General features: G+C 43.9%; 1 protein-coding gene across 6 annotated transcripts; it reads right to left on the bottom strand.

Annotated features, from left to right (window-relative positions):
* Positions 1-392: 392 nt before the first annotated feature.
* LOC117772039 (protein FAM222A) lies at positions 393-22,568 on the bottom strand. 6 transcript variants are annotated; one of them, XM_034602971.1, is made up of 3 exons: positions 22,472-22,568; positions 11,817-11,986; positions 393-3,086 (listed from the first exon to the last, which is right to left on the bottom strand). In XM_034602971.1, the coding sequence occupies exons 2-3, from the start codon at positions 11,944-11,946 to the stop codon at positions 1,678-1,680; spliced, it is 1,539 nt and encodes a 512-aa protein (XP_034458862.1). In that variant the 5' UTR covers positions 11,947-11,986; positions 22,472-22,568; the 3' UTR covers positions 393-1,677. The 6 variants fall into 6 exon arrangements, with proteins under 6 accessions (XP_034458862.1, XP_034458860.1, XP_034458861.1 ...); XM_034602969.1 differs by lacking the exon at positions 22,472-22,568 and adding an exon at positions 21,034-21,412; XM_034602970.1 differs by lacking the exon at positions 22,472-22,568 and adding an exon at positions 21,034-21,412 and having other exon boundaries at positions 11,817-11,983.
* Positions 22,569-26,571: the final 4,003 nt, after the last annotated feature.

Genomic DNA, 26,571 nt, shown 5'->3' with positions numbered 1-26,571 from the left:
CTTCTAAATAATGCGACCAGCAGTTTCCTCATGGATTTATCAGGAATAAATGTAATTTTAATGCACAAGCGTAATATCTTAAGGAGGGCTGCTACGTTTTATTTGTATTTTTAAGTATTCCGTGTCTTCAGCCTCAAGCGGTGGCCATCCGTCTCCCCCGACGTAATTCACTGTAACAAAATTAGTGCTTTCAACTTGCATCATTTATCGAGGAACCAGTCCAATGTGTTTTAGCTCAGGACGGACTCACATCTTATTATAAAGCCGAGATCGACCGGTGGAAAAAAGATAGATCTTAATAAAATGAGATCTATGGCTTGCCAAAAAACAGAGAGACATGCCCGGTGGTTAAGCTATAAATCCCTTTGCAATAAAACCAGAAAAATGTCTCCTTTCCTTTCCACAACTATTTTATCATTCATGAATATAATCAAACCGTCTCCTCAGCTCCACGTTGGACGGATAATAAATAATCGTATTTAATAACACAAACTCTGGGCTGGGTTTAGAAAATTTCATTTACTTGACAATCCTTATTAAGAAGAGGCCAAAAAGGGGGGGGGGGGGGGGGGGGGGGGATTGGGGTCATACATTGCAAAATGTAGTTATTTCAACATCATACTTCATGGAGAGCGTTCACATGTCCATATAGAATAATTGCACTTTATAATTATAGAGACAGTTTGCTATGTAACTCAACAGGCCGACATAAATAAATAGTTTTACAGAACCAGTGCCGACACACAGAGATCTACTCAGTCACACGTCTCACGCCATCAGAGATCATATAGCCCTAAAAAGAAGAGGAGTGTAAATGATTCAGGCGGCCGGCTCTCCACAACATGGCACTCCATCATTCCCAGGTGTCGTGTTACGCTGCCACAACAACTGTCACATCCAAACACACCCCTCTTTTAGAAATTTAAAATCTTAACAAAAACACAACCAAACTGCACATCTTGCTTGGCCTGATTCGCCACAGTGTTGATTTGGATATGCAACAGTCCATAATATGCTGAGCTGAGCGTGACTACATCAAAACAAGTCCGATGCTAAGTTACATCACTTTTGTCTATAACTGCATGACAAAACACATTTTTTTTAAATTCATACGCAAATGATCAAAAAAGATGTTCACCGGCCCGGAGGATCGGCATCATACTGCTGAAGCACATGTCTGTTAGCACTGAAAAACTAAATTCACATTAAAGTAACAGACGAACATAATTTGAGTTAATAATCAAGAAGCGTTCCCTCTCAAATATGGAAAAAAACCCATAATATATTCACATAAACTGTCAGATTCAAGTGTTTTTAGACGAGTACCAATGATTATTTCAGTTTCGCAGGTTTCCCATGTTTGTAAAGGCCGACAGAGAAAAGCAGACAGTGTTTACATGTTAAAATAAGATCATGATTGGGTGCTCAGCATCAGTATTAAACGGAGAACAGCCATTTAAGATATAAAAATAAAAACAGAAAAAAGTCCATAAGATAAACCTATATCTTAAGTCATGATTATCATTTACCTTCGGGCTTCTAACACCAAGCCGTCTTCAGATACAGTACATGCACGAACGTAAAAAGGCATGTCTCATTCCCGCAGACGTCTGAACCGACACGCTTCCGCTGTCAGGCTTGTCACCTCTGCGCCCCGCTGTGCGCTAGCGCCTCGTCTTATCTGTAGACGGGGAGTTGGATGTGGGCTGTCTGGTGGTGCTCCAGCAGCTGAGGCATTCCCATGGCTTGGTACCCACGGCCCAGCATGCGCTCTTTGATGCAGGGAGGGTGGATGTCACTGATGAGGCACTCCAGAGACTGCAGGCTGCTGCTGAGCACTGCAGCGTGGCACAGGCTGGAAGTAGGCAGCCCACAACAGAGGTTTTGGTCTGTGCTGTAGGCCTGCATGTGAGGGGGGAGAGGAGGGTGCAGCTGAGGCTGATGATGCTGAGGGAGGTGGTGGCGTTGATGGCAGTTTGGGTGGAGGTGGGGGTGGGAGAACCCCATGTCTCTAGGCCTGGCCGTACATGTACCCGTTGCCAGCACCTGAGAGGTATAACAGTCGCTGTTGGGGGTGGCCAGGACGCCGTCCCAGAGAGGAGCGAAGTACTGTCCGACGGCGCGCTCGCCCTGCATGGCAGCACAGCTCAGAGACGAGCTGCTGACTCGCTCCTGCCCAGCACCCACGCTGGGAGGAGGCGGCCTGTAGGCCAGCTGAGAGGAGCACGCCAAAGGGAGGCAGGTTTCAGGAGACTGGCCAACCCCGGCCTGTGCTGCTCGATGCCCCTGAGCACCGTTACTCACACTGTACATCCTCACTGCTACCTGCTGATATGACGGATGCTGCTGCTGAATTGGATGCTTGTGCTGCCACACCGTGTAGTCTCCTTTCTCCAGGTAGCCAGCTTTGGCGATGTCTGCACTCTGCGTGGGCAGCATCGCTCCTGTGAATGCCAGGCTGCTCTGGGGCGGCACTCCCAGGACAAAGTCGGAGTCTGAGTGTGCCACCGCGGCCACGGCCTGCACGGAGGGGCTGGCTCGCGCCTCCCCCCCCAGCTGCAGGGCCTGGCTGTGGGGAACTCGGCTCATCTGCCTCATCAGGCTTTGAACCTCCGCCAGCTCCGACCGGGGGAGCACGCTCTGATCTCCGGAGGTCATCCCCGCACCGGAACAGAGTGTCTCAATGGGTACATCAGAGAGCTTACATGCGCTTATATGATAGGCCTTGTGCCCATGTCTGACAGCGTAGCCATTATTCAGAGGATTATTATACGGTGCCACAGAGGCCGGCTGGTTGTTTGCATGTTTAGTCCTCCTGCCCTCAGAGTTCTTCACCCCACTTCTGACCACCTCGGAGGTTTTGATGGCCAGCAAGCCCTGGGGGCCTCCTGAGCCTGGGTACGGGCTGTAGCGGTGGGTGCCTGTGGTGTCTAAGCCGTTGACGGTTTTGTTAAGCTGCTTGTGCTGCGGCACCCGTACTTCAGAGGGGAAGATTTTGATGGACAGCGGACTGTTGGCGTTCCGCTGGGCAAAAGCATCCAACTCTGCAGGAGAGGGGTACCGGGAAATCACGGTGGCCAGCTCGCCTGAGGAGAAAGAAGATGAAAATAAGTGATTTGTCTCAAAGAAGCTCTGCTGTTTTTTTACCCTTCAAGCTCAGAACTATTAATGGAATGATGGAAGACATCAACATAATTTCAATGCTTTCTAAAACTTAGATTTTGTTCAATGTTACGCAGGGAAATTAGAGGAAGAGCAAGAGGAGAGGAGCTAAATCAGATGCAGTGGCTCCAATGAGATTCATTTGAAGGTATTAAGGTGTTGGAGGATCGAATGAAAAAAAGCTTTAAAGTCATTTTTGTTGCTGACTACACAACTGATATTTCAGCAGTTCGCCTAAATACTAAATTATTTTTAGTTGATCCACATTTCATTTTTGGCCGTTCCTCAATAACTCTGAAATCACTCAAGCATCGCTGCTTCCCGTCAATGAAGGTTTGTTCCACTTAATGCTTTTATGAACCTGAACCGATCCCACTGTAAAAACCCTGGAGTCCACGTTGAGAAGGAGAAGTTGTTGCAGATGGGGACAAAAAGAGCAATCACACAAAGAGCACTTCTGATTGAATTGTGTGTGTGGGAAAGCTAACGGGACAAACTAAGATTGGATTTAAACACTATTATTCAGGCAATTTCATGGCTGCTTAACTCCTTGCAACAAAGGTGAGGTGGAAAACGGTGGGAGCCATTTAAAAACAATAAATCACCTGTTTGAAATTACAGCCACCTTTCAGGCCGACACTTTTATGGAGTTTCTGACATAAAACAGAAAAGGCGCTGAAATTAACCTACATAAGTCGGTGGAAATCATCACGGGCGAAATAACAACCCTGTAATCTGCCACAAAAAGCTTCTAAAAATAAGGATAAAAAAACAAAACACTTCATTTCATTTTCAATAACAAAACCAATTCCAGCGATGCGGGGGAGAGGCTCACTTGTTGTTCCCATTTGAAATTGATTTGGGAGTTCATTTCATTTCAGGCCTACAGTGAGCCTCCCGACTGTGAAAATGATTCAATCTACAAGATCCATCTCATGAAAGAAATAAATTGGGTGTTTAAAATGGAGGAAGGAGGTAAGGTGGAGCGTTCAATCCATCCAGAAATCTCCTGGCGAGGCAGAAGGAGCGGCGGCACCGTGGTGCCGGCAGCGTGAATGAATTCTACAGAGAAATACAACAAAGCAAAACACTGCTTATTATGTATCGCGGCGTAGTGCTGCTATAGAAAACAATGACATCTGGGATGTTGGAGAGGTGTTTATACTGTATACAGCATCAAGATGTGAGCTCTCGCTTCTCTGGTTTCACATAATCCTGCTCACGGAGTCGGAGGTAACAGGAAAAACCAGCTGCAATAACAATTTCTGGCCTTTGGCTAAAAAAAAAAGCTTTTATTTATGACCATAAATGATAAGTAGAGGAGGATCATAACCACCCTGGAAGAAGCTTAGGTAATGGGGAGTGATAGAAAAGATTAAATGAATCTTTGCGATACCACAGAACTAAACGTGTCTCTTGTTTCTGCCTTCAAATTGCTCAGTTACCTGAGAGAGATCATTTAGTGAGGCGCTTCAGTCGTCTCTCGCTTGGTTAAATGTCAGCGTTAAGCCCTGCATGCTGCGATTGGCCCGCTGTTCCACAAACATTTCAAACACTTTGAATGCTAACACGTCTTCGCAGGGTGTCTGATATTGTTAGTCCAGAGATTACAGCCCTGTCAGAGCCATGGAGACACAACACAGCTGCACTTCCCCACTGTGGCTGCCTTAATGTGCCGCTATGGAAACCTCATTAGCAAATAGGCCTTTTCCCCCCACTCTGCATTCACATATTTGTCATCCGAGGACCACTCCTGCGTGGCATATGCATGAGAAAAAGGGGGATCATTTTCGGCTGATCCCCCGACAGGAGCGCGACTACTGGATAATGGGAAAGTCAAAGTGAGGACAGTAACAGCACGACCAGCATTAACGCTAAGCTCTAAATTACAACCAGAGGTAATTGTTTCAATCTTGAGGACTTTATTACCAATCACGGGTGTTAAACTGCAGCCCAGCACGTCATGTTTACCAGTCAGCTGCATCGTTTTTTGCTCATCTCACAAGGCTTTTCCTCCGAAACACACCCAATTTAAAAAAAATAAATAAAAAAGGACCAACAATGTGTGCTTCATTAATTACAATCTGGCTCCACGACAGCTCAAGTCTCCCTCTGAAGGTGCCAAGAAAGCATGAGCCTCCTTTGTGGAGGCTGCTGTCTCGTCCTCACTCTCAACACCGGGGCCATATATATATATATACACATGAAAGTGATAATTGATGGTGTGCATAAAGTATCGCTTATCGCTCTGCAGGCGTCGTTTGCACTTTCCAGAATCGGATCAAGGTTCAATTTGAAAGCTTTTTTTTAAAGCTTTGCTGGTCCATTTCAAAGTCTGATGCTTCCAGATCATTGATCCTGAAAACAAGCAAAAGTAGGCAACGCTCGTTCTATTCAGAGGATTGTTTAGCTCTTTTAAAACCGAGGTGTTTCAACTGCAGCTCAAAAATGTGTGAGGGAGAAACCTACCAGGTGAAACGTCTGAGCAGCAGAGCAGCTTTTTAGCCTCATCCCGGCTATGTTGCCTTTTAGGAGATGAGATTCTTCATGTTCTTCCATTAATGCATGTTTAATGTTTAGTGGTTCGGCAATGTACCTAATGTACCAAAGACCAACTGAAAGTGGTTCAAAGTAATGTACATTTTCTTTATTTCTCTCTAACTGTACTTCTCTCTACTTCCATCTCTGCTCCAACCACTGGCTTTACTGTTTAATTCAATGGAAAATATATTTTTTAAAGGTTAAAGCACATTATCTGTAGTAATCTTTTGTAAGTTAATCTCAAAAGTCTCCTTCATGGGTGTCAACCATGCATTTCACCCTGACAGGTTTTCCTGGGTTTCTCCCCCTGTAGCCACGGTGAAAGGGGAGAAAAAATTAAGACGAGAAATGAAAAACAAATACGAGGTCGTTCGCATGACAACCGGGGAAATGGCAGCTACGTGTTGTCAGGTGAGGAATGGCGGGGAGATAATTAGCAGTCTGACCTTAAGCACTTAATCACCGTTAACCTGCAGGCTGCACGCGGCTCCTCAGCCCTGACACAGAGCAGAGGCACCGAGAGAGAGAGAGAGAGAGAGACGAGAAACAGCCCAGAAAAACATCAGCCTCTTTTCACGAGCAGGCCCCGGCCGCAGCATCACGCAGTGTTTACACGTTTAAATTCTTTGACCTTTTAACCCCCCCCCCTACTTGTCCTCAGACACAGCTGATTAAAGTGGGCCGTGCTGGATTTAAAAAAAAGCTTTGTTTGTCATTTTCCGTGCCTCAAAAAGAATCTGCATAATGACACTGATGTACGATGCATCCGAGGCTCTCGATTGATCCCTCTAATGGTCCCACTAGTCATGCTAGAAGGTGTTGTTGGTTAGGAGGGCACGCCGCGCGTTAAACGTGCCGTGTGCAAGTGTTGTGGCGCCACGCTGAGAGAAGCTGGCACACTTTCATAGGAAACACCTAATCCTGATTTTCTCTTTACATGCAGGAGACTCGCTTGGAAAGAAACAGTCGGGGGTTGAGAGAGAGAGAAAGGAGATTGGTGTAATGTGTGTGTTTGTGATTTGAAAGAAGACGGAAAATGTTTGCACAGGAATAATCTGCAAATATACAAAACCTTGCGTTTTTTATAATCACGCCACGGTGCAATTCGTGGTCTTTCACAACCTTGATTCCAACCCCCATACAATTCTGCCACTTTAAAAAAAACAAAAAACGGGCTAATCTTTTTCCCGTGGTCACACTTGAAGCCCCCCCCCCCCCCAAGATTAGAGCGCAGTCCTCATTGTTTTGGAGCAGTTAAAGTTAATCACTAATTTATGGGCAAAACAAGCCCCAGAGGCAGGGATGAAATAAAGAGGCGGGCGAGCACTTTGCATTTCCAGAAACCACTCCTCCTGACTGTTACATCCCCGGAGGCCCGACATGAGGAATGGGAATGACCGCTAGGTAATTATTCCTTATTAATATCCAAACAGGTTGGCTTGAAATGTCAGATCTTATGGTGGGGACTCCTCCTGAACACATTAGTGAGATAGCATCAGAGACCTGACAGTTGATGACAGGGCTCCTCAGCAGGCATAAAAATTTGTTTAGCGCCACACCGATTATTTCTGGTATTCAAAATACTCCTCGACCCACCTTCGCAAACCAGGGCCTGACCACATTCACGACAAATGTAAAACCTATGTCTCTGTTCCCATGACAACCCCCCCCCCCCTTTTTTTTTAGCCCAATTGGCCCAATAAGCCTATAGTCATTAGAACCATGTAATTAATTGGCCCTGCCTCCATTCATCAGAAGTTAGACAGAGCGATAACACCAAAAATTATAGCTGCTCTGCTCTCCCTCCATATTCAAGCCCAAAAATATAATTATACAGTTTTTCCGTTTTGGATAATGATTCTATCTACAACTTATATTTATTGGTGATGGATAACTTCAGTCTGTAGATTTTCAACTTCAGTCTGGGGCCTAACGTGTCAAAACAAACACAGAGATGCACAGCGACCACAAGATGGATGATTTATGAAGTGGTCATAGAGTTTCCATTGGTGTCAGAGCAGATTGTGGGTGCTTCACATTCACAGTGTCCGTGGCTGATGGACACACAACTCTCCCGGTTGAATTGGTGCTAAATGTGAACTGTGGTGGAAAATAACTTGGGTTAAAAAGTAAAAGAAGGTGTAAATAAAAACCTAAGATGAGAATTGAACCTTTACTCCCAAGGTGCTTTTCAGTAAGAAACATCCAGTCATTCTCATACATGTGGCTTACGACGCTAGGCTGAGAAAAATTGCTAATAGATACAGCTAATACAATCTTACTGCTACTTGCTGCTAATGCTAATGCCACTCTGCTTAGCAGCCCGGATCAGTAGCCTCCCTCTGGCTCATGGGTAATGTAGTGTTTAGAGCCATCTGTCATGTCAAACTGACAAAACGGACACAAAGTTTAAATTATTTAAACCAGTGACCAAGACATGCATGTAAAGGGTTTTTAGTTTATCCAGAGGACTGTCATGATTGTTGAGTGACGTTGTATATTATTAAAACATAAAACGGGAAAAATGGGAATAATGAATGTAGAACAAGAGTCCGTACAAATATAATGATCAATTATTTTACTTTTTTATCTGGTTCATACAACAACTCTTTAGCCTGCTAAATTTCTTACATTTTTAAAAGGCAAATGATGTTTGTTATTTAAAACGAAGTGCTGAGAAAAGACAAACACAGCTGAAAGTTAATTCTCCCATTTGTCACTGAATGACCCCTTTCATATTAGTCATATGATTGAAAAATAATGAAAATATTGATTAATAGAGGCTTAAAGAGTACGGTGCATTGTCAGCAGTTTTCACCATGTACCACGAGTACTAAATTGAAAAGACATTAATATTTAGAGGTTGACAGAGGGATGCCAGTTAAGGCCTCTGTGTAGTTGAACCAACCTAGCAACCATCTGCTCTTACATCTAACGTCTCTATTCTCAACCTTCATCCATAAACACACTAAAATAATTTCCCATGCATCCCTCATTCCTCGTCAGCAGGTTGTACGTGAAGGGTGCCGGAGTAACCTCGGGGTTGAACACTTAGTTATGTGTGCTGGAGGAGGCTCTGGCGAATACTCCTTTGCGCCAGTGTCACTCCTCATTTGTTTCTGTGCCGCTTGGCCCAGCTTGGGCAAAGTTTCCCCTCTAAAAGCCGACCCGAGCACAGGCCAGCAGCGTGGGAAAAAAAAGAAGCACTTCCAGGCCCCTGCTTTCAAGCTGAGATAGCAGAGAGGAGAGAGAAGAGCGCGGCTCGCATTCACTCTCGTCACATAATTCCTCACACTGGTTTTCTCAGAAATCTTTCGCATGGGTTTGTGGGGCTGAGAGCTTTTATGTCCTGTGCCTTCCATTTATTGATAGCTAAAAATGGAAATGGCTTTTCAAAAGCGCAGCAGCGACCGGCGTCTGTCCCCATTTAACATGATCCAACAGCGACTCATTTAATGAAGGAGCCCGGACCCACACAGACTGAGCTCCCATCAGCAGTCTATTCCCTGTGGTTGTGCTTGAAATGTCAGGCTTCAGCTGAAGGGTGCTGCACCACGCCACGCACAGTCGCAGTACATAAAACTAATGGGGAGGGGGAGGGGGAGGGAGAGGGGGGGGGGGGGGGGGTCGAAAAACAGGATGAGGAACGCACCCCTGGTTCTGCCTGAGGCAAACTAGGCCCTTCTGTTCCAATGTTTAGCAGACAAGTGCTCCACTGATTCCTAATTAATATTTAATAACAAAATAGACAAAGAGGTATTTCACCCGGGGAGAGAGATGAGGAGATGAGGAGATGAGGAGACAGAGCTTAAAAGGGGGGAAGGAAACACAGCATTTGGTTTTGAGTATGTAATTCTAAAAATAAGTCTGTTGCAGAACCACACAGGTCTTTCCTCTTCATTTGGCTGATTTGACCTCTTCATATATATAGTACATGAAGTGTATATGAAGTATATGAAGTGTGTATGAAGTATATGGAGTTTGGTGAGCTGAGAAAAACCCCTGGCGTGGCTCCACCCAGCTTCAACCCGAGAAGAGGTCAAATTATTTAGAATACGTGAAAACCCCCCCCCCCGTGTGTGCATGTGCAGGTGTCGGGTTTACACCGTCATTGAAATCTGATAATTACAAACACAATTAGGGTGAAATTAGACTGTGTAATGGTGCGGTGCGTGATGCGTGAGCAGAGATAGCCTTTGTGAGGAAGCACAGGCCCATGCAAATGAACAGAAACATTTACTGGCAACAGGACCAGTCAGATAAGATCATCCTGACCACCGCCCTGCTCTCCAGGCATAAAAAAGGTGCGCATGTGACTTATCAGCTCACCAAACACTGATAGTCAAATGATTGCGATTCACTCGGAGGAAGATCTGAACGTACACGCTGTTACTGGTCACAATTTGCATACTCGTGCTTTCTCGGACACTTCCTGTTTTGCAGCACAGTAGCAGTTCATGCATGGGTCTAAATAAAACACATTAAATATATATGTGACAGCTCAGGCTCACTATAATGATGCCGCAACAGCTACAGGAAAAAACTAAACATCTCCAAAGGACCTAATAAGTCAACGTGTTTCATGGCTAAGTGTATTAATAAAACTGCAATACACCCAGCTGAACCATTAAACTGTGAGCAATTATAGATCTTCAATATAACTCCAAACCAGACCCAGCACAGAAATATAAGGCATCAGCAGTTTTTAAAATCGAAATGAAAAAAAAAAAAAAAAATAGGAAACCACAGCAGAATAACTTCATTTGCAGTTCTGTGATCTCATTATCTGAATCTAGACTATCGAGAAAGAAGAAGAAGAAGAAGAAAATGTATTCAGAGCACTGCACAAATCCCACAGATGTAGAGTAACATACAAAACACAGAGGAATCCGACAAGGACTAATTCTGCAGACATGTCACATCTAACCAATTAACTGGAAGGAATCTAATTACAAATGTCAATCCAGGTTAGTCCCGGAGATACCGGCTCAACCTTTCAGTGAACGCGGCATAATCAGTCAAGATGAAGGTCACTGACATTGGGGGCGCTCTCTGAAATGTGAACGTTATTAGTAACCCTGTGTGGGAGAGTTGATTAACTCCGTAATTTCAGACTCCACTTTGACCATTGGCACCGCAGGAGCACAGTGATTAGCAACCCAATTAAAAGGCATCATCATCATCATCAGGATTGGCCATTATTTTAATTCTAAGAGCTTAACGGCAGCTGACGGCTTAACGCGCTGTTGTAAGGTTAACTAGGTAAGTAACATATTGAACTTGATTAATGTTGGTGTTCAACTTTTTCCGTTTGCACAATGGGAGGAAATAAGTATCTCGCTTACATATACTTGGACATTTTGGACATCTCTAATTTCCACTCTAGTCTGTCTTGGCCTGGTTCAGACCACTGCCAAACTAAACCAGTTCCCTGTCCATGTGGGCTCCTTTTTCTGGTCGACTTGCTGAGGGAATGTGCCGCGTGTGGTATCGATGGAGGGAGGGTTACGACGTGTTTGGCAGAAAATGCTGCTTTTGTGCAGTAGTGACAACATTTACTCTTCCACTGTGTTTTACTACTATAAACGAATAATGTGTATCTGTTGTGTAGCAGATAGATTGCTCCTAGAAGTCAATGAATTTACTAGTGATTTCCTGGAGTAGGACAAGCTGCAGTTTTTAAAGACATCCAGGAGTTCAGAGCATGCAGGCACGAGCAGACCACAGCTGCTTCCACTGGATTTAACTTAAAGGGCCATAGCCCTGGTGCAGAGGTGCTGTCTTGTTTTCATGATTTTCTTAATTTCTCTCATTCTTGTTGTTCCTTTTCAGTTTTCTGTGCACAGTACATATGCTGCACCTTTCCACTGCTTAAAAATACTTTGAATACTTTATTATACTATATATTATTTTTGCTTTGCCAATAAGATATATGGTCTTTAAGTGTACTTGAAGGTGACATGGTCAAGCTGAACATGATTGATTAAAAAGTCACTCAGGAACAAGAACCCTCCCAGTTACTATTAACTTCCAAAACTGGTCTATGCCATTGATAAATGTGCAGAGTGCCTGTTGTCTGCCCTCTGTGTTACCTGTGTGCCATCATGACTCACCTTTGCGGGTGCAGGGCTGCAGCGGCGGCACCGGCAGCAGTAATGGCGGCGGAGCAACATCGAGGCTTTTGGGAGTGCAGGCCAGACGCTGCGACGGGAGGTTCTGTCGTCTCTGGATACAGGCCAGCATGATCGTTTCACGACGGCTGCTCACAGCCTGGGTTAACCTGCTGGAATAAAGATAAAACAACAGATTTTTAAACTTTATCGCAATACCAGTTAACACCAAATAAAATGTCAAACTGAGAAATAGACATTTTAAAACGACAATGGTAACCTAGTGCTGGTAATAAAGATAAAGTCAGAGGATCAACAAAGTCAGCAGGTTTCATTCTCTTGAGAACCATGGATGGCTACGAGAAGTTTTCAAGGCAATTCACCCGGTGGCTGTTGAGATATTTCAGGCAGGACCAAGATGAATGAATCCCCGACCAGTTCTGTTGTCATAACTTTTGATTTTAAATGTTTTTCTCATTTCATGGTTTGGTCACATAATCATCATTGGAAAGAAAGCAGATGCCAACTTAACGTTTGGAGAGTAAAAAAAATATAACGATGGGCATTACATTCAATCATCACTTTGATGTCGGAGTAAAAAACTGCCGGCGCGCACGCTACAAACTCTCCTCTTTCAAAAACATCTCCACTTCACTCCGGCAGCTGACATGTCTTAAAACTCTTCAACGTCTCGGGTCCTTTTTACCACATTAAAATTCAGGAGCCCGGCTTTGAACTGCGGAGGCTGCACATTTAAGGAAGTAATCTCATTTAATAACGACACCATCTCCTCCCGCTGCTTAGTTGTTATGATGGTTCTTCGCTGTTATCAACCTTGGTCTGTCAGCTGCAATCACACAGATCATTTACAAGGACTCCTGCAGCCTCGGGGTGCGTTTCAGTTTGCTACTATCCCCGAGACCTGGGTTTCTTGTTCTATGAATTTATGGCTGTATTGATCAGCGGTGAAAGCGAAAAGCGGCTCACTCCCCGGAATAGGCCGCGCTGTTTGCAGGGTTAAGTATTGTCAGAGGAAATGAGCGGCGCGGTCGGAAGAAGAAGGCGCCTCTCCACGACTGTGCTGATTGAAGCAATCATTCTGAAAAGAAAGCCAGGCATTGAGGGAATATTTCAGTGATAACGGTGTTTGACTTTCACTTTGATTATCTGAGGGAGTCAGCAAATCTGTATGCTAGCTCTGCAAAACTAAAAAAACCCGGGGCTACTGCACAAACTTCTTACTGATTTAGGTATCTCGTATACCCGCAACAAACTATCTGAGACGTACAGTATATACCGTTAATCCAGCAACTGCAATAGTCCCCAAACAAAAGGCAGCCAGCAGCATCCAGCTGTCACATTGCCTCTTTTTCTTTCTCGGGTTTTTCGGTTCCTTTGGATTTTGCCTTGATTTCTCCCTCAGGGTCCGCGGAGCAGCTAAAGAGAGTCAACCACAGAACAGAATGTTCAGTGATGAGCTGCGGAAGCGTGATTACCTTCGCCTCAAAAGGAAGAAGAGACAGAGAGTGGCTTTCATTTTACTCAGGTGCCAGCCCTCACTCTTCCCTTCCTCCCCCTCCTCCGCTCAACATCTGTCCCTCGGTGACAAGCCCACTTCAAACTGCTCAGAGCAACCTGTCTCATCTGAGCACACACTCACACACACATACACACGTACATCTGAAGCGCTAAAAGCCCGAGTATGGTCAGATTCCATTTTGAAAATAATAGCAGTTTCACAACAACCCCTCCATTACCACACATTTGTCAAGAGGGAGGTGCCGAAAAACGCAGAAGGAACACAAGAGAGGGAAAGTATCTCAGGGGAAATCCCTTCACTAGCAGAAAATGAGACATGAATTGGAATACCTTCCATTACCCCCATAATTTGCAGATGGAAAAAAATACATCAAGGAGGTCATTATGATTCAAAGAGGCCAGCAGTGGCTTAAAGAAAAAGAAAGTTTCGCTGAGAGCAGAGAAGGGAGCCAGATATGATCCATAAAGTGCGAGTAATGACGGTTTCTTTCATCCTGCCATCTAAATTTTAAATTTAAAGAGATTTTGTGAAAATTTGACTTCCTTCCTGGATCTCGAGAAGAATTACCTGAAAGCCGAGGACACGTAAGAGATAAAAGCGACCCCAGAATTTGTGATGTTATCTCGGCTCAATTCTCGAGCAATATGGTTTCTCCAGCCCCTTCATTTCATGTTCTGCTCAACAAAAAGTTTTGCCTGTGGCTTTGTTGATGTCATGTCGAGATATCTCACGACTGACAACTGCAAAGTAACTGTCAGCAATCTTAGAAATGCCAGACGTTATCGTAGTTCAACTCAGCTTCCACAAACAAGGTCAAAGATCGTTGTCATTACTAAGATGTTCAGTGTTTCTTCAATCAGCAGACACATATTGTGGTTATTGTTATCAACCAGACGTCTCACTTCTCATATTTACTCTTCTACTTCGAGTTCATTTCTTCAAATGACCTCTGTAACATGCTTATTAGGGAACAGGACAAAGTTTAAGCTGCAAGGACGTCTAATCCTCGCCACTCTCCTGCAACATCCGTGTAGCTGATAAGCAGCACGACGTGGTCCGCTGAGGGGCGTGCCAGCGAGATAAAGGCCTTGTGCTTTGCAGTCCATCTAACTGTCCCCCGTGGTTTTCTGATAAGGGCATTTTGGCGGACGAGTTTATTTTTCAAGCCTCTTCCTTCATCGCAGACGGGACATGAAAGGCCCCGTTTTTCTGATGTCATCTCTCCCGGGACGGGGACGGGGCTTTTTTTCCCCGAGAAGATATGGTCAGCTGAGGGGCCAAGGGGGAAGCGAGGGAGGGACTTAATGATGGCTGCTGCAGGCACAGAGATGATTTGTTATCTTAAACGTACAAAACATAAGTTTGGCCGCTAACGGTCTCTAATTTAAAACAATGACAAAAGACCTACTTTGATGATGTTGTGAAGCAATGTGGGATCATGGAAGTTTATGTATTTAGTTTCTTTATTATTGTATATTAGTTTTATTCACATCATGCAGCAAACAGCAAGGGAATAATCGTTATCCTTTACGAGTGACAAAGAGTGGAAGGACAAAACAGGGTAACTGGCTAGCAGTGTTTATTTTCCTCATAAGTCAGTGGCCACAGAAGTTATAGCAGAAACGGACAGGTAAAGTGGATATGACCCAATTTAAAGGCGACCAAAAGAAATCATCCCATTGCCTTTTATAAAATTGGGAATTTCTCAGGGTTTCGATATTGTCGGAAACATTTTGGATAATGTCAATGAAATATAGAAGTCTAGTTTTTTTTAGACGTGTAAAAAAACTATTCTAACAGCATCTGTTCAACAAAAATATTCCCTCTGGCTAATTTTCTCGAGACAACTACGCATTGTCATCAAATTAGCACCAATGAGGAAGAAATGAGGACAGATGTACGCATATTCCTTAAGATTGTTAAGTAGGGTATGCATGATTACCCAGAAAATACACTGGGCCATGCCTAACGTTTTACCTGTCAGGCTGCACAACAACAGCTGCAGCACAGGAACAACCATCAAAGCGGGAAAAAAGCCCTTCATTATACACGAGCATGTGTCTGACCTTCTGGAGTCTTTTATGAGTCTGTGCAGCATCAAGGGTCAGAGAGAAGATAGAAGCAAATTGCGAAGAGAGCCGCCCTCTCAGCAAACATGAAATGCACAGGGATACACACTGGCTCTACACAAACACACACACTCAAACTGTCACTTACACACACACACACACACACACTCAAACTGCCACTTACACACACACACACACACTCACCCCTCCCTACCCAAACCATCTCAGCTCCTGTTAGCGGTTCTCAGAATCTGCTGTTAATAATTAGATGATAATGAAAAAGGTTTAGGACGAGCACCCTTTTCACTCTCTGGCTGGATTAGCATGTGAGTGCTATGCTAATGTTCCCCCCCCTTCCTTCCACACAGAAACTGCAGGACAAAAATAGAGAAAAGGAAAGAACACAAAAGCTAAAAAAAAAACGAGGTGAACGTATAGAAAGAAATAGATGATTAACAAAGAGGAAATGGTTATTACAGAAGAGGAAGAGCAGCGTCTCCCTCGTTGAATGAACAAGACGTGGCCCATGAATAACAATCCACTTGCTGTATAATTAATAGTATATTATGCATGGCTTTCATACTGTCTTTAAGGTAGGCACTGCAGGAACCTGTTTAAGTAATGGAGACCAGACAAGTAGTCTGACATACAGGGCTGCTGCAGCTGCTGGATTCATCTCTATAAAGCCCTCCTTACACACACACACACACACACACACACACACACACACACACACACACACACACACACATCCCAACCCCCTCATACATTTTTAATAGAATCTATTACTTCTGGATTAGCCGATAAGAGCTGCCCTGGTTAAATTCTATAATAGTTTGCATAATTGGTATCAGAGCCGCATATAAGAAAGACCCAGATTTCTCTCTTCTCCTTCTCTGTGGAGAAAGAAGAAAAAAGGACACAAAGGTTCAAATGCAGGAAAACCAAACAACCCGGAGTCACTCTGCGCCACGCTAAAAGAACACTCGAGGCCCGAGGCCGATAACAATGAGGCTCATTTCCATTGAGATTAGCTCCTGTAAAAGGTATTACAACGGTTTTACGAAACAGAAAAGAAGCATTTCCTATACAACTTGCGTGCAAGCACAAAATTTATGTAAATGCAAACGCCGGGCAATGCTCAGACAGATGTCCACGGCTTTCAGATGGATGTAAATCATGCAGCGTTAATGGCTGGTTGCCTGGGATGAACATAAACGTCACAATTTCTCCCGTGCACAGCGTCATGTGGCCGCCGCTAAGCAGTTGTGTTACAATGAAAGCTGAGGATGAAGAAGTCTGATGGATCTGTAACAACAGCCAATCATCCACTGACAAGGAACAGTCTGTCCACCACACAATCTTCCACATATTGCTTCACTATTGCAAAGACGTAAATATGAGTGAAACGTCTGCTGCATGTTTAAATCAAATATAAACCTGCACATTTTTGTTGGACTACCTAAATTTTATTCATGTTTTTCCGCAGTTTAACCCAACAAACCCTGAGCTTTTATATTCCTGTTTTTACTTCTCCTAGGTAACCTCTTTGTGGGAGGCTGTGGCTCAGGAGGTAGAGCGAGTTGTCTGGGAACCAGATGGTCGGTGGGTGTGATCCCCAGTTCATCCATTCTGCATGCCCAAGTGTCCCGGTGCAAGACGTTGAATGCCAAATTGTTCCTGATGGCTGTGCCGGCAGTGTGTGAGTGATGTGTGATAGAGAAAGTTGCAACTTTACTTTTGGTGTCTTACAAACCCGCGAGGGATCAGCGCTTCTGTGTGTATGAAGAACAAATCTAATAAAATCATAGATGTATTTTATGGTTTGTTCATCAAGACCAGGAAAGCTCTATATTAATACAATCCCACTATAGGTCGACTGTGCAAAGCAACATTGTCAATTCACCTTCTAACTGGAGGGATTTGAAAATGCAAATAAACTAAATATTAAAATGAAAAGTCTTAATGAGACTGATCTCAATTAAAAAGTCAGAGCATGTACCTGCGGAGAAACCCTACAGTCCCACATTTCACCCTCTGTCTGTTTTCCTCCCCACTACCTGAAAGTGAAAAAAAAATACATCAGTTCGCAGTCTGCAAATCTCAAACAGTATTTTACAGGATTTTAATATTTAAACATCTAAACTGCGGCAAACAAATGGTTTAAATGAATGACAGTCCAGCTCCGTGGGATCAGAGCCTGCACCATTAACTCCGGCAGCAGCCGCAGCTACTGCCAGCGTGATGTATTTGTCTTTGAGGTTTACAGTTCTGACAAACAATTACTCGTTTACTTTGGAGTTAATGCAGGCCATTTCTGTGAGTCAGTCTTTCAAAACAGCCTTGGTATGACGATTAATGTGTCATATATAAACAATATAATCACTATTTTTGTAGTTTGTTGAATAAATGGCATCTTCTTTGCTTATTTGTTCAAATGTATCCATGGCACTCAAGTTTGGTTGAGAAACACAAGTGAACTTTATCACTGGATTTGGTGTTTGGAAAAGTACTACCTCGGACATTTTTCATTTAAAACAGATTGCCCGGCACAAATTTGTCGATTAATCCAAAACTGCACAATTAAATCTTATCTCCGAGAACAGCTTTGGTCGGCAGTAGAAAGCTCGGACTGACCCAAATCTGCCCTTGCGCGCGTCTACAGTGCCAAGGTAAAAGAAACTCACCGCATGGGGTAAAGTCTGGCCAATGCCAAGGTAGCATTAGAGGGTAAACAGAGCCTTATCTTATCCTTATCCCAGTGTGCACGCCGAGACACGCTGTCAAAGAGCTATGGGTATGCTGTCCAGCCTTTAGAAAACGTTGACTAAAGATAACAGATGGTGGAAGAGTACGCTGAAAAGTTTTTGCAGGGAAAAGAAGGGGAACTATGGTTTCAGTTTTGACGTTGACATTTTGTTGGGCCGACTCCTTTGTAGAGTTTTATGAAGGAGAAAACTAAAAAAAACGATACACAAGCATGAACTCAATCCCTCCAAACCCCCCCCTTCCTGAGCCCTGTCATCTTTTTGTTTGGCGTACTGTTACACTGTTAAGGGTCACCGATTCCTTCTAGTCATTAAAATCTTGAAGCAAACAAAAAACTCATTAAATACCGTGGAGAGAAACGCTGCCTGCATGGCTCTTACTTGAGCTATAACCTAATGATAAGCTCCCTACCCGGCATCGTGGAAATATTCAGGAAAAAAAAAAAAAAAGAAGAAGCCTTTTGATCTCTGGACCAAACAAAGATGTCATCATCTCAGCTTCCATCTCTTAAATGATAAAGCATCAGTTGCAATTTGGCGGTCTTGATCATTAATTCGAAGTAATGACCGAGCACCGTCCTGTAGACAAAATAAAGATTACTGGAGCTCCACATAACCCCCCTCAGTCCCTCCCCCCTCCCCGTTGACCCCAGAGGCCCAGTCCTTAACCTCCCACCCTTAACCCCAGTTTCACTACTCCATCATCCTATTAGAGTGAAAAGACCAATTAGACAGATTTCAAAAGACGGCCGGCTGCCTGTAATTACACATGACATCTCTTAGCAGATAAAAAGGTGACTACAAAGGGTGCACGGGAGAAAAGGGCGAAGCGACTGTGCCAGCTACATTATCCATGTATGATGGGAAGAGCGGCTGGGCGCATATGTAGATACGATCAAAGTCATTTTGCATCATCTCATCGTTCAGTCTCCCAACGAGAGACTGATGCACAACGGAAATCTCCCCGTGCACATAACAAGTCTTAAATGTGAATCAACGGATGACACGGCAGAAAAAGACGTGACCTTAATCAGTCCTTGTTCTGGTCTGCGTAATAATCGTCCAAGAAAAGGTCACTGTCGTGGAGAGCCGTTTCCTCCATTCAGTAACTCAGTGGGCCCGGAGATTGAGCGAGCCTGGGGAAACTTCACAATAGATCAGAGCTCAGCTTCGCTCCTGAGATAGCAAAGGGAAGCAGGCAGCCAAATGACAAATCCCCCTCTCTCTTCACGGAGTTGGAATTACTGCCGGGGTGTGATGTGAGATCAGAGGGAAACCCCCACGGGATACCTGCACACCGACTGCTCATGATACCGCGCAATTTACAATCCGCTCAGGAGAGCTCCAGGGCCGGGCAGAGCAAGTTTCAAGCAAACAACCGCAACATGAATATTTGTCATTGTGTAATTAGTGACATGTAACCGTCTAAAACTGAAGAACGCAGCTGCTAAAGCCCAAGCAAAATGACAGCGTGTGATGTGTAAGCCCGCAGCACTGAGTGCTCACTGGGGGAAAGGGTTTTAGTGTGAGAAGCAGATTTATGGATCGAATGCCAAACCAATATACTTTATGATGAAAAGGGGACAAGCTACTAAAATTTTTATTACAGCTGTGCGGTACATCAAAGGCAACAGTGGCATGGTTTTGAATATGCTTATAGGAAATCATAAGAAAGACAGATACGCCTGTTCCTGATCACCACATGCCTCAAAAGGAAAGAATTAACCCAGGGGAGTTGACATACTTTTCTCTTTTTGGTCAGAAAATAGCTTGAACAACAACACACTCAAAAGAAGAGGAAGAAGAAGAAGAAGAAGAGGACAATGATTGACACCAAATTGCAGCTTTTTCTTCTTCTCTGCCTCTGGTGAGAAGCTGTGACATTTACGTCTCTCTGGGTAATAAAGGATCTGGCAACAAGCAGGAAGAGCATGCAGGCTAGAATTTCACACCTGGCCAATAATCTATAGGCCCCCTCTGCTGCAGCTATAACCTTCAACCCCGGCTGCCACCGGTGCAGTGAGGTGCGATGATCCCACCTCCGGCTTCCAGACAATAGAAATGGAAACCTTCAGAGGCAGGCAGCCCTCAATGACCGATAATATACTTCAAAGCACTTCCCGTTTCCACTGAGACGCTGACATTATAAAAGCGCCTTCTCGGTGCGCGCATGCACAGAACAGCATCCAACTCACACATGCACCGCACACAGCTGATGAGAGTGGAAAAACGCCCCTGGCGCACGAAACAACAGTTTTTATAGAAGAGAAAAAAAACTCCAGAAACTTACACATCATCATTACGCAAACGTTTCTCATCCATATTATCACCAAATTACGCACATTTCCCATATTTATAAAAATAACCAGGGACTATTTTTTACGATTAAATGAATCATTTTCTATGGTGGATATAATTTACCGTGCTTATAGCTGCATATAAATACACATTAAGCAACAGCAGGACACTGATGTACAGTGAGGGCGAGACACTCCTATCCATGAGTGCGCACCGGGCATCTTTCACCACTTTAGCGCTGTCGACCTGGAATCAATGCGGGGCAGGATCCCGGAGCATCTTTACAACCAGACATGTTTTATTCTCACTCTGTCATCGTGCGGGCAACACACACACACACACACACACACACACACACACACACACACACACACACACACACACACACACACACACACACACACACACACACACACACACACACACACACACACACATACAGCGACCATTCACACCTATGGAGCTGCAGAGGGAAAAAAAACCAGAGAAACATTTGCCACACACACATACTTTGAGCGTTATAGTGTAAATAAAAGAAGTCTTACAGAGTTTGGTCTTATCATAAGGCTTGTTTATCTTTGGTGGGCCACGGCTGATTGGTCGCTCCCCTGCTCGGAAGGCGTATTTCCTCCGCAAAAAGCAATCTCGCCTCGGATTCCGCGGTGCGCACTGGAGACCTCCGGGGATACATCCATGGATGACGCCGGCTCCATTAGCTGAACTTCCACAGCATCTTCAGCGCGAGTGTAACAAGGAGGAAATGTCACCGGTTGTTTTGTTTCTTCCGTTGCAGCAGCTTGTCGCTCATCCCGGGAGCTGACAAAAGCAGAGAGTGTGTGTGTGTGAGTGTGTGTGTGTGTGTGTGTGTGCCACAGAGAGAGAGCGAGCGAGAGAGTGATGTCGGAATGGCAATGAGTCCTCTGCACTGTTGAAACCGGCTCCGGGCCAATCAATCAAGGGTACATTTGAATATTCCCACGGCTCGGCCAATCGTGTGCGAGGGAAGGCGGCCGCTGCCGTGACGCCGGAGCCGTCAAAGTGAGCACGTTGCTGTGTTTTAAAGGAGAAGAGCCTCTGATGTGACGGTGCCGGAACAGATGCAAGTTTTTTGGGGGGTCGATGTTGATCCCTGCACGTCTGATCGATTATGATATCTGCATCTCAGCCAATCAGAGGAGCCCCATTAAACAGAAAATGACCATGAAAAACCTGCATCACCTCAGGGACTGGGAGCAACGATGGAATAAAAGTATAGAAGGTATAGAAATAAAAAAAACCCCACCACATTGTAAAGAAAAACCCAATTACAAATGTTCTGCATGTATGTCAAAAATCTGTCTGTCTGTCTGTCTATCTATCTATCTATCTATCTATCGATCTATCTATCTATCTATCGATCTATCTGTCTGTCTGTCTGTCTGTCTGTCTGTCTGTCTGTCTGTCTGTCTATCTATCTATCTATCTATCTATCTATCTATCTATCTATCTATCTTGTATGATTGTTATTTGTGATGTATTAAAGATGCACTTGTTTTAAAAGTTGTTTATGTTTTGCAATTGAAATCTGAATCTGTTCAGCTATACTCTCTAAACTAATATGGTACTCAGTAGAGCGCATACCTCCGCCAAGGTCTCCTTCAATTCAATAAAGCTTCACCAAATTTCATACACTCATTAATAACAGTTTCCTAAATGATTTAAGATCCATTAATTATTTCTTGGGGAAATGGCGGAAAACGCTCTATCTTGCAAAGTTAATGAAAGTTGGGAAAAAGAAAATCCTCGATTAGCATCCAATATTTACCAAGTTTCGTGGTAATCCGTCCAGTAGTTTTTGTGTATTCTTGCTTGCAAACAAACAAACAAACCAAGGTACAGACAAAAGGACACAGGTGAAAACATGGGTGTAGGTAGAAGAGGGAGTATAAGTTATGATCATGTTGTGAAAGCAGAGTAAAATGAAAAGTAGAGCAGTGCACATACCTGAAAACTGTACTTAAGCACAGTGTTTACAGATACAGCTCCTAGTTGGGAGAGCAGGATGTCATTACAGAGACTAGACCTCAGTGGTGTTGAATCAGCACCTGTTTGATACAGTGAATACACTCATTATGAATCTGTCTTTTCAGCAGAGGCATGTTGATCCTAAAGAAACATCTGTGAATAAGAACAGGTTGAACGCAGAGAGCATCACAAACAGAAAGTGAGGATCTAAAAAGTGCGTGAAAACCTTTTTCCAATGCAAGCGACTCTTGTCTGACACAAAATCGAGAACCAACCTGACTATAAATGATGTCTCTCGGGTTAAACGTCTCAGGATGAGAGCTTGTCACGATCTGCTGCTGGAAATAATTTAGTGTGCCATTTCCCCGGCAGACAGCCTGACTTGTCATAGGATGGAAGCCACGGGCGCAATTAATCTCCGTGCCAGCAGCGTCTTCCAGTTTGAGTATCCTGGTATTGTGCTGGTTGGCTCGCTGTGACTCTCACATGGAATGGAGCCATCATTAATGTGCTATGTCCAAGTCAAAAGGAAAAAGGTGTGTTGTGTGTTTAACCAACACCAACAGAATCATAATTTAATTAAACAAGTTCATCCTGTCCTCAAAATGTATTATAGTTTTTTTAATGATGCGGTGACAGTGTGTGTTTCTGTGGTGAAATCGTGAATTATACATGTTCTGCTCCCTGAGTTGGTTTACACCCAAATGTTGAGCACTTATCAATATAATTGTCGACTGTCCTTTGAGGGCATGAGGTGTTTGACACATTCAGATAGTAATGACAGTGTATGCTTGACTACTCACCCATCTTAAATCTAATAATAGTTCCCCGTGGCTGTCAAAATGTACATGTTGTAAGTCTAATGGCATCACAGCATGAGGTGACTGCATAATGCATATTTGGGGGTGACTGTGAATCTTTGTCTGTGCATGTGTTTGTGTGTGTGTGTGTGGGGGGGGGGGGGGGGGCTCATTTCCTGAGCCAGTGGGCTTCCTCTGCAGGTCTTTTCTCTGTTGACACTTTGACATGTCCCAGGATGAAAAGTACAAGTGTTAATAGTGAAATGAATGATGGCTGAATTCTCTTTGGTCACATTATCTTGACTCACAGGGACAGTTGAATGGAACGGAGCCATCATTGATGTTGTTAGGAACACCAGTGCTAAAACCTTAGAATTCCAATACCATTCACAATATGTATGATGCAGGGGCGCTGCAACAGGGCAGGCACAAAGCTGGGGCCTCACGCTGAGAGGGGGCTCCTTAGAGCTGCCACAGAAATGTCAATTTTGCAAGAGCGCCCTACATTTTCGGATCAGCCTTGTGGTGACAACAACAACATACCAAAAAAGCTTTGTTATTTTAGAAGTTTGGTTGAAGACTAGAATGGTTCCATGTAGGTCCCCCCTGGTCCCTTTTGCCTGGGGCCCCCGAAGTCCGGTGCAAAGCCCTTGGTATTATGAGCTAACAGCTGCACTCACCTCTGCTCTTTGAGGAATAGACATTTTGGGAACTTGTTGCAGCTGCAGGAGAGAAGGCCGATCCCAACAACACGTCCAGGTGTTTAAACCACTTGCATGTCCGCCGGTCAGAGCTGCCGTTCTGGTTGTGCTCCTCTATTTTTCATAGTCTTGTTTGAGTTTATAGCATACACCGTATTGTTATGGTTCGCTGTTTCCATTTCACACTGGACGTTGTCCCCAGCACAAATGCTAAGCAAGGTCTGGACTTCCTTGTTGGTCAATCATTCATACCTTTTCTTCAAGTTCATCATGACCTGAGGCTCAAAAGTGTTAACAGTTGGTTTGCAGCTTCGGGTTTCTAAAAATGGTGGGTGAAATAAAATGCAGAGAGTGTTCCGACTAATCAGAAAGGTTCAGCTTTGCAAGACCCATCCCCTTTCACATTTTCAAGGTGAAAAGATTTACCTGGAACTTTATGTAGTCCCTGGTCCTTATGGCTCCTAGTTCTGGTGGAAAGTTCCTGCGGTCGAAATTCTGCTTGATTTGCGTATATGTCCTTGTGAGGTGGTTAGCTTAGCTTAGCTTAGCATAAATAGTGGAAAAACCTGCATCCTTGTAGTTATGGGACAGATATCTCATTCATAACAAGACACACTGATAAATATTCCCAATAATGTTGTAAATGTGACGATGGAAACCAACCACACTTGCCGCAAACCCCTGCAAACACAGGTGTTATTATGTTGTTTTCTGTGAAAGCTAATCGGCCGCACGCCAAGCAGCGAGACCTGAAGGAGACAGACTGAGAAAGAATATTGAATTGTTTCTTGACAGCTCCCTGCGTGTCATTTTTCAACTTGAATGAGGCCTGCAGATGGCAAATGAGGTTGCTATGCACCAATGTCCCTCTATTGAACACGGAGGATATGGATGGAAAATACTTCTCTAGTTAATCACATGTTGTTGGAATAATGGCTCTACAGAAAGTGAAAGGGGTCCACTGTTGGCACAGGAGCTTAATGCAAACACAACACTGATCCTCTGTTGTTGAAATCTCAAAAAAATCCACAAGTAGTAATTATTCAGTTTGCATGAGGAGCCTTTAGAAAAGTCTAACCCTACAGTAAAGACCTATTTCATATTTTAACAGTTTTTAATAATATGATGTAAAATGGTGCCGAGTGATTCACAGACATCCCTCGGTCGTAACCTGATTATGTGTTATGATCTGTGTACAGTGTGTTTCCATGCCGTGATGCTGTTATCTAGTCACATTTATGCAAAGTCAATCATTTTCTGTCTGCGTTGCCTTTTTATTAGAAATGTATTTTCAATACATCAGAATTATCCATGAAAAGATTTATAAATTGCTGTTATTTCACCTGTGAGATGCCGTGTGCATTTGGTTATTTAGAATCTCATGTTTTTTTAACACACACAAGCATTTTGAAATTTTATGCGTAAGCTTTTGCATTGTGTGTTCCTGCCTCCGTATCCTCCTTCATTATGCCACGTTTGCCCGTATAAATCATACAATGAATGATAATCAAATTCATGACCATGGCTATATTTATGTAAATAAACATGCACGGGGACTAAAACGTCCCAGCAATAGGATCATGCTATGCACATATAGAGCACATATTTTTTGTATGCACATATGGAAGCATTTGTAAACATGTATGCATAGACACACAAACAAAACTACAAAGAACATGTATACAAAAAAAATCCTTATTTAGAAAGATTCCAAGGGATGCAAATAAAACGTATAGGCTCATAAGCATGACTATAACATTGTGGTTGTCTCGGCAATAATGAAACAACAGAGCAAATCCTTGACGAAAGAATAAGCTCATATTATGAATGCACACTCTGTCTAGGGCTGTAGTGACTCTCATCCTGATAATCATTCTGTTTTGGCCACGTCCTCGTGTGCTGTTGAGCTCGCCCTCTTAAGACAGCCTTCATCAGACCAAAATGAACCTGGCACTGACAGTAATAAAGTGCTCCATCTGCGCCTGGCAAGCCGAGGCAAATGAACCAATTAAGGCCCGGTGAAGTCTCCTCCTTCACCTACTGGTGATGGCGGCCGTCATCTCCATCATGATGAAAAGGAGAGAGTGCAAGGGTAATTAAATACCAGCAGGGGCCAGGGGGGCAAACCTAATAACTCTCTGTAACAAGCCAATAAAATGCCTTATTGCTCGAGGGTTCACACAACCCAGAGCGTGGTAATGGTGAAGGGGACCACTTACTGCACACAGCCATTCATATATGTTCACAACATTCAGAGAAGAATGACCTTGTGGGGAGATTTCAGCATTAGCTCGCAGACAAAGTGCAAAAACCTCTCATGGCACCTTGTGTCTGCCACAGGGATATTTCCTGCTTGAGTCAGAAGTGTCTTTCATGTGAAGTCAAAAATACTTGGCTGTCCTGGGTGCAGACTATAAACGGTGCAGTAATCCCTGTTGTAGCATGTTGCCATCTGCTGGCAAAAAAGTACTTGTACAACTGTATTCAGCAGCATCTGTGTATGAGTCATAAGAGTCTTTACAGGATTTTATGTTTGAATTGTTACTATGTATCTTTGAATGAGACACTTTGAATGTGA

This window comes from Hippoglossus hippoglossus, chromosome 12 (assembly GCF_009819705.1).
Source record: "Hippoglossus hippoglossus isolate fHipHip1 chromosome 12, fHipHip1.pri, whole genome shotgun sequence".
In the NCBI taxonomy this organism is placed as follows: domain Eukaryota; kingdom Metazoa; phylum Chordata; class Actinopteri; order Pleuronectiformes; family Pleuronectidae; genus Hippoglossus; species Hippoglossus hippoglossus.
Note: the sequence above shows the minus strand (reverse complement) of the source record. Positions and strands in the feature narration are given on the sequence as shown.

Bases quoted from the DNA above. Each gene is read 5' to 3' on its own strand.
- LOC117772039 (XM_034602966.1), bottom strand. From the start codon at position 15,410: ATGCTCGTGTATAATGAAGGGCTTTTTTCCCGCTTTGATGGTTGTTCC. The intron at 11,987-15,330 runs GTAAAACGTTAG...TCTTTATTCCAG, and splicing joins GTTGTTGTGCAGCCTGACAG to CAGGTTAACCCAGGCTGTGA. The intron at 3,087-11,816 runs GTGAGTCATGAT...CTTTCTCCTCAG, and splicing joins GCAGCCCTGCACCCGCAAAG to GCGAGCTGGCCACCGTGATT.